Here is a 7613-nt window from a genome sequence, read left to right as displayed (position 1 = left end):
ACTGAACACTGCAAAGGAAAAGGCTCGGGCAACCACTAAAAAGAGTAAGGCAATAATAATAATAATTATTATTATTATTATTATTATTATTATTATTATTATTATTATTTGTATACCGCCCTCTGGCAAACCAATCCGGGCGGTTAACAACAGTAAAATATAAAATATGACAATTAAAAACACTTTATCCCTCCCCCCTTAAGACAGTATTAAACAGTAAACATATTAAAACACAATATCAATGCATAAAACAACAATTAAAAACTAAAAACCCTGATATCCCTCTGTTGATCCTCAACCATCACTAAGATGGGGCCACGGGAGGAATGAGGGAATGAGGGCCGGGATGGTTAATCTGGAAAGGCCTGCCGGAAGAGATCCGTCTTGACCGCTTTTTTAAAAGCTTTTAGCAACATAATTTCAGGGAGGAATGGGTCCCAAGAGCTTGAAAAGATGGGATCCAAAGTGAGCCCTTGGTATTCGTTGGGCTTTGCTTCAAAGACCCCCTGTGGATAACAAAATCTGTGGATGCTCAAGTCTCATTAAATAGAATAGCACAGTAAAATAATGTACAGTGGGCCCTTCCCTTACATGAGGGATCCGTTCTGGATCCCCCTGCGTAAGGGGAATTCTGTGTATGCTCGCGTCCTCTTGAAAACAATGTGGTGCATGTTGCAGCAGGGGGTGCGCCATATGTTTTATTGTCACACGGTTTCAGCGTAAGCTTGAAGCCGCATATAGTGCACCCATGTACGGTGAGGCTGCATTGTCTTATATAAAATGCCAAAATCAAAATTTGCTTTATATTGAATATTTCAGGCCTGGATGCTTGAATCCATGGATAAAGAGGGTCGATTATGCAAGAGAAACTGTGGACAAAGTAGGCTTCTTTAAATGCTTCTGGAAGTAGTTGACATCAGAAGCTAGTCAGATGAAGCTGATAAATGAACAGAAAAAAGGAGAGTAGTGCATAAGGATTAGAGGGTGAAGTAGCTTCTTGAAAGACAAAGTGGACACACAAATTCTCCTTTCAAATTATTATTTGATTAGAGAGATTGAATGCAAAGTAACATATTGCTGCAGAAACTCTGCATTTACTTACAGCATGTCTCAGATTTTGCACAAGTGCAAAAGTGATCTCTTGTGCCTCATCAAATATTAAAAGGTGAGAACAGTAAAAATTGAAACTTACTTCACTGTCATGGAAAGGCTTGGATCGGATTGTCAGGCTCCCCAGCTCAATAGATTTCTGAAATCTAGCTGGAATCTGCAGCCCCTGCAACTTGTCATAGGCATGACGAGCCAATTTATAGGCGCCCAGAGCTTTGCTCTGCTTTGCCAGGGCAAATAATGTATTGCTGTAATCAAATTAAGGAACAAAACGTACATATGGCAAGCAGGAAAAACCCACATCATTGCTTTCAATCAGAAGAGCTATGCACTGAAGCACAACCAAAGCCAGGCTTTGGAAGCGGCCTCAGCTTGAGAAGTCTGTTTACATAAGCATGTTTACATAAACACAATATGAAACAACTGCTAGATTGCTGAAGGGAATGGCATGGGGGGGCAGGGAGAAAGCATGTGTGTGCGCGCACGATAAAGGGATACTGTCAGTATGAAGTGCCCTTATTTTAAGTCAGGGATTAGTGATACAGAGAGAACACAAGACATAAAGATGGCTTATAATGAAACATTTCTGCCACAGTCTTGGTCAAAATGCCTCTGTCATGCAGCATAAAATGTTACATGCAAAAGTCAGCACACCAAGAAGTATCACCACATCTTCTCTGCATACACAAATCCTGAAAGTATATAGTTGACAGGTTACCAGCCAGCCACTAAGATGACAAGTCTAGTCTTCAGATAAGTCTTGTCTCATAAATTGGGCTTCAATAGGCTTAAACTTAAATACTTTATCGCATCTGGGTTAACTGGATTCCAAACCTTTTAGCAATGGCAAGTTATCAGGTACCTCTCCTGAATCACAAGAAACTAAAGTATGCCCTGATTGTCTCCTTCACTCTGGGCCATGAAGTATAGTGGTGAGATTTCTATGCATAGTATGCAAAGAATTTTGGCATCCTTCAGAATTTAAAAATGATGTTTGTCTATTCTGCCTTTAAAACTTCAAATACCACAAAAAGAGCACTAAAACTTAGCTTAAGTCTGATACAAGGCATTCTGTATTCATACCAGGCATAAATGTAGTTTGAATTGATCAGGGAAAATCTACTAGGCACACAATCCTGGGAAGAAGCTAAGAAAGCTTCACTGTCAAAGCCAGGCTACAGAAGATAAGAAAAAAGGAGCTGCTTTATATTGAGTCCAGTAATTGTTCCATAACAGCTACGTATTGCCTACACTGAGCAGTAGCTCTCTAGGGTTACAACAATAAGTTGTTTCTAAATATACATGAAGATGTGAGGAAATGAATCAGAGACTTCTGGCATGCAAAGTTGCTGCAAAAATGACAACATTATGGCTCCTTAAAGGCCAGCCAATTTAGTTGTGTCACAAGCTCTTACAGGACAAAGCCCATCACATGAGATGATCTTAGTGGGCTCTGCCCAACTGAAGGAAAACATTTCTAAGCTCTATGCCTGCATGGCTTACAGGCATCTATTATGGAACCAAGGAACTGGCTTTTGATTCTGAGTGTTAACATTTGGAGGCTTTGAACACTGCAACGATTTTCTGTGTAACAAATCTTTGCTTATATTTTTTTGCATTTCAGTATATAACACACACCAATGAACCTTTGGTTTGGTTTGCCAGACATCTCTTGGATTTACCTTTAGTCTTGGATCCTATCCAGGGAGAAAGATGCAGTATACATCCAATCAGTCAATCAATCAATTTCAAAGGATACACTTTAGAGATTCCCAAAGGAGTTTCCTTAGTGAGACTATGAAGTAAAAACCTAGACACATTGAACAGTGTTTCAGGCAAATAGTGATTGAAGGGTTCTTCCTGCAGTGTTTAAAAAAAAGTTACACCAGTAAGAAATGCACAGAATTAGGCATTAGCTTCATTTTAGCTTGCATGACACTGCTTCCTTTTATCCAGAAAGCAGCCAACTTGGAACAGTCCAAAAGGAATAGATCTAATCTACTCTAAAGACAGGGGTCACAAAGATAAGCCATTCAGTGAACAATTCTAAACCAATATGAACTGAGGTGAGCAGATTCCTGAAACACAATAAATTCAAGCAACAAAATACATTATATTGTTTAACTGTTTGTTGAATACTTTAAAGCAGTGGTTCTTAACCTGTGGTCCGTGGACTCCTGAGGGACCATGATGTCCACACAGGAGGGCCATGAAGCCTTGAACAAATGTCATGAGCTGTTTACAGTCTTAGGACCTTTACCTGTAAAAACTCATAGCATTTATTAAAGGAGGGAAAGTGAAAGAAATCAGCTGCTCAAGTGCCTTCCCCTTTCCCCTCCTTCTCCTGTGATAGGTCATTTCCCTCTCCTTACAAGGGTGCCATGAACTCTGCCACAGGCCTTCTCTTCCAACAGTTAGCTGTAAGTCTGCAATTGGTAGTGGTGATACAGAATTTGGGGGGGGGGGAGTTGATGTGCTCTGACACATGTGCAACATTCCCCTGCTTTTTGTGGAGGGTGGGGATGTGTATGGGCCTTTGGTCTCCAGTCAAATGGCCCAGCTTAGGCTCTCATTCACTGGCAGAGCTCTGCACTCAACTTTTCAGTCTTGAGTGACTGCTAGAGCCTGTCACATTCTTGGGTGGCACAAGCAGAAGAAGGGTACACAAGCCTCTCTGCATTTTTCTCATCCCCCTATCCCTTCTGGGCTGGGTTAGAGGAGCATGGAGAGACCCATGCACCCTTCTTTTTTGCTTGCACTACTTACAAGTCACAGTTTCTTTGCAGAAGGGCTATTTCAGCTTCCCCCACCAAGAGGCAGAAGATGGAGTTGGTGCTGGAGCAGCTTAACTAGCACACCACATCCCTGGAGACTGACACCAGGTATGAATGGTGAAGAGGAAAAGGCTTTGCCATCACTGGCATTGCTGTGATCCAAAGAAGAGCTTGGAGAAGGGCGCCCATCATGTTGGCCAATGTTTGGGGTGGCTAGGCATGGAGCCCATTCCCTTTAACTCTATGTGTAACTCTATTTCTTACAAGCTATGTAACTCTTTCTTACAAGCGGCCTCTCCTGTATGTGGTTTGAGAAAGAAAAACACCACTCCAAATAGTCTCAACAGATTTTGGACACTAAGCAGGGTCAGAACTGCTTAAGCACTTGGACAGCAACCTCTAGGAAATCCCAAGGGTTGGCAGGTTGGGTTAGGAAAGGGTATTGCCTGGAGTTTCTGGAAAGGCATCACTGCCAGATGCCATTGACAATACTAGGCTAGGTGGTACAATGGGCCTGACTCAGTAGAAGGTGGCTTTCCATACTCCTAACATCTCTTGCAGCTCCAAGTAGCCTTGCTACTTGTGAGAATTGAAGTCTGTTAGGGGGAGGAGCACATTTTCACAGAAGTCCCTATACTGCCTAGTAGCTTTTATTCCAAAGTAACATTAAACAAGAGGTCACGCAAGCCCCTCCACACTCCTCTCACCCCTCCCAGGCCAAAGTATACTGAACTGTATTAGACTAAAGGTCTTGTGAGGTACAGTTTGTGTCCTCTTTCTTTGCAGATATGCATGTTTAATGCACTTTAGTGTTTTAAATCTTGAGTTAAATCTTGGTGGCCTGCAGCAACAAAAGAGATTTAAAGGGGGTTCATGGTGAAGAGAAGGTTAACAACCACTGGTTTAAAGTACAAAGAGTAAATTAACTGTGAAGCTTTTAGTGAATATCTTACAGTGCACTTGTGGATGAAGTGATAGGCATGATAAAGTTCTGCCAAATGCTGGAAGTGATGAAACTTCTGTAACATTTCAGTCTTCTGCTGTTCATTCTCTGAGGGAGGGAAAGACAGTATCAATTTTTTAAAAATCTCTGATCAGCTGCCAACCAACAATGACAGACTTACTCAAGAAAGAGCACAGACCATTCTGGTTACTACACTAGCACTTCTAGGAGATTAGCACTATTGAACAAGTGGTGTCTCAAATCTACCTTGTGCAGTCTGAAGAGCTTCATATGCAATTTTGTACTCTAAAAGCAGGACAATTAAGATGACAAACAGCACTGGTGCCTAATTTTAACAAAGCCAGGGGCTGTGGGTAACAGTAAACTATATTTGTCATGCACTTCTGGGAACTCAATCTGCAGAATTTACAGGCAAAGGCAGCAATATTTTCCTTGTCTACATTTAGATTTGACCAGGCATCCTGGAATAGTACAGGCTTATAGTTCATTGCTGTGAAGGTTTACTTGGAAGTTTGTTCCACTGAATTTAGTGGGTTTATTCCTAGGGAATAGTAAGTAGTAAGGACTATAACCTCATCTTAGCATACAGACTACAGACCAATAGTTTAGATGTACTGGGGAAACTAAAGGGAGGTTTGTACTGTGTCAAATAACGAAATATGGGGCTGTACAGATGGGCGGCAGGATGTTGCCCCTTTTTGCCCCGGACTGGGGCCATGGCAACTGCACATTGTGGCCTCTGCAGGAAGCAAAAAGAAGGGTGGCAAGCCCTTCTGACACCTCTTCCACGCTGCACTGTTTGGGCGCTGCGCTGGAGGTGCATTACCATGGTGCACGCTGTCTAGAAGAGTGTGTGCCAAAATGGTGCCTGGGCAACACTGTTAGGGCTTGGAGCGTGCAGACGTCAGCCCTCACCCCGCTCACAGACCAGCATAAAATGCCAGTCTGTATAGCCCTTATGTTGCTACACAACAATTCTGTTCTATAAAGAGACATGCTATGAGACATCCACTGTTTTACAGTGGTGGGACTAGCAAAATCGGGCCCAACTTCACATCTCAGCTCAGTTCCAGACAACTACTGGGCAAACTGATCTGTCCAAACCTGTGCTACAACGTATGAAACAGGAACTGCCTGACTGAAAATGCCATTAAATGAGCAAGAAAAGAACTATAAAATTATTTTGTGTGCAAAGGCTGCAATCCTAAAAAAACCTCTGCACAGAATACTATTAAGTTCTTCTCTTGAGGAAACATATTTAGGATTGAGGTCAAGGTTGTATCCTCAGAAAGTCTATGCAGTTAGTATATTTCCCAGAGCCAATATGGTATGGCTGATGGGCTGGGACTCAGTAGACCCAGTTTAGAGTTTTGACCAAGTGATTAAACTCACTGGGTGACTTTGGGCCAGTTACTCTCTCAAACTGACATATTTCACAGGGCTGATTTTATGAAGGAAAAGTAGGGAAGAAAGCCATGTATGCAGGTGGGATATAGATGTAACTAACTAACTAGCCAACCAATATAACACAGTAACAAATAAGCCAGAATAGTTTTTGGAGACCCCTCTCACTTCCAGCAATCTGTCTGAAGACATTTAGAAACTTTTCTAACAACCCACAGCTTTGGAGCATGCCCAATTAGGTCCTGGATCCATGATTCAGCTTCCCCAGCACTATTACCAAAAAGAAACATAATGATATAGACCAATGAATTAATGCCAACCTTTCTTCCCTATAAAAGGGTTGAATATTTAAAAACTGTAGCTCTAAACTTTAGCCCTCTAAATACAAATTCAGTAGCATATTAATGAAAGAGGGATGGCAGAGGTCTCCTTTAAGAAAAAAGAAAACAAAACAAGGATTATATAAACCCACATTCGCTGTCTATGGTGTTGGAAGGAGCAATGTTTAAGAGGAAGGCGAGGAGGGAAAAAGTAAGGCCAAATTGTTATTGGTCCACAGGAAAGGAATTTGAAAAGAGCCAAATGCCCATGAAAAAGAGGGGTGCCAATGTTGCCTACAAGGAAATGGACATAGCCAGCCCAGCACTATTCAGAGGTATACAGAATATCAAAACTGAGTAGTAGAACACCCCTCCATCTTTTTAGAAGCTGGAAATGTGAAAATATAGTCAAAGTATGAGTTAAGAATAAGGTTTGTGTTTGTCACCTGTTCTAACCATACATGAAAAGAATCATAAACACATAAATCCTAAGTATAAATATCTGTCTACTAAAGAACATAGTCCATAAGTCTTATAGAGTGTAATTTACAAAGAGATGTCAAACTATCAGTTTGTGAGATGTTCTGCCTTCATGCATGAATAGGCAATATGCAAACTTACTTCCTTACCTTGAGCAATATCTAAACACTGCATGGAGAGCATCCAGTAATAATACCCTGCATCATTGAATCGGCTTTCTACCACAGCGTTCCGAGTTAATTGTTCCAACACTTTTACAGCTTCGGTCTGCCTGCCAGCCTTGTGGAATGCTGTGAAGGGGGCCAAAACAAAAAAGATTTTACAGAGTGATTAAACTAATTAACCTGATTAAAATTAAGAACAGGTCTCGCAAACGAAGCTAAACAAAGAAACAGATGAAAAGGATTAGACTCTGGTGTTATTCTACGTGCTTCTGGGGAAATTAACGTAGCTCTACGTACATCAAAAAGGTACTTTGTGGCTTTTGTGGCCTCTCAAGCTTTTTAAATGTATTCTGGGGGGCATAATCCACCAAGCATGGAGACAGCACAACCTTCATTC

General features: G+C 41.4%; 1 protein-coding gene across 6 annotated transcripts in view; it reads right to left on the bottom strand.

The window, feature by feature from the left end:
- Positions 1 to 555: 555 nt before the first annotated feature.
- Positions 556 to 7613, bottom strand: part of IFT122 (intraflagellar transport 122) — an 89264-nt gene continuing 82206 nt past the window's right edge. Inside the window, exons 22-26 of one of the 6 annotated variants that reach the window (XM_042450965.1) lie at positions 7202 to 7342; positions 4838 to 4935; positions 2870 to 2970; positions 1193 to 1358; positions 560 to 937 (exon numbers count right to left, since the gene is read on the bottom strand). In XM_042450965.1, the coding sequence (XP_042306899.1) occupies positions 917 to 937; positions 1193 to 1358; positions 2870 to 2970; positions 4838 to 4935; positions 7202 to 7342 (527 nt within the window). In that variant the 3' untranslated portion in view covers positions 560 to 916. Of the gene's footprint in view, positions 1359 to 2869; positions 2971 to 4837; positions 4936 to 7201; positions 7343 to 7613 lie in introns of those variants that run through there. The other 5 variants (XM_042450968.1, XM_042450964.1, XM_042450967.1 and 2 more) reach the window with 5 other exon arrangements.

The sequence above is a fragment of the Sceloporus undulatus genome, chromosome 2, assembly GCF_019175285.1.
Source record: "Sceloporus undulatus isolate JIND9_A2432 ecotype Alabama chromosome 2, SceUnd_v1.1, whole genome shotgun sequence".
NCBI classification, from domain to species: Eukaryota; Metazoa; Chordata; class Lepidosauria; order Squamata; family Phrynosomatidae; genus Sceloporus; species Sceloporus undulatus.
Note: the sequence above shows the minus strand (reverse complement) of the source record. Positions and strands in the feature narration are given on the sequence as shown.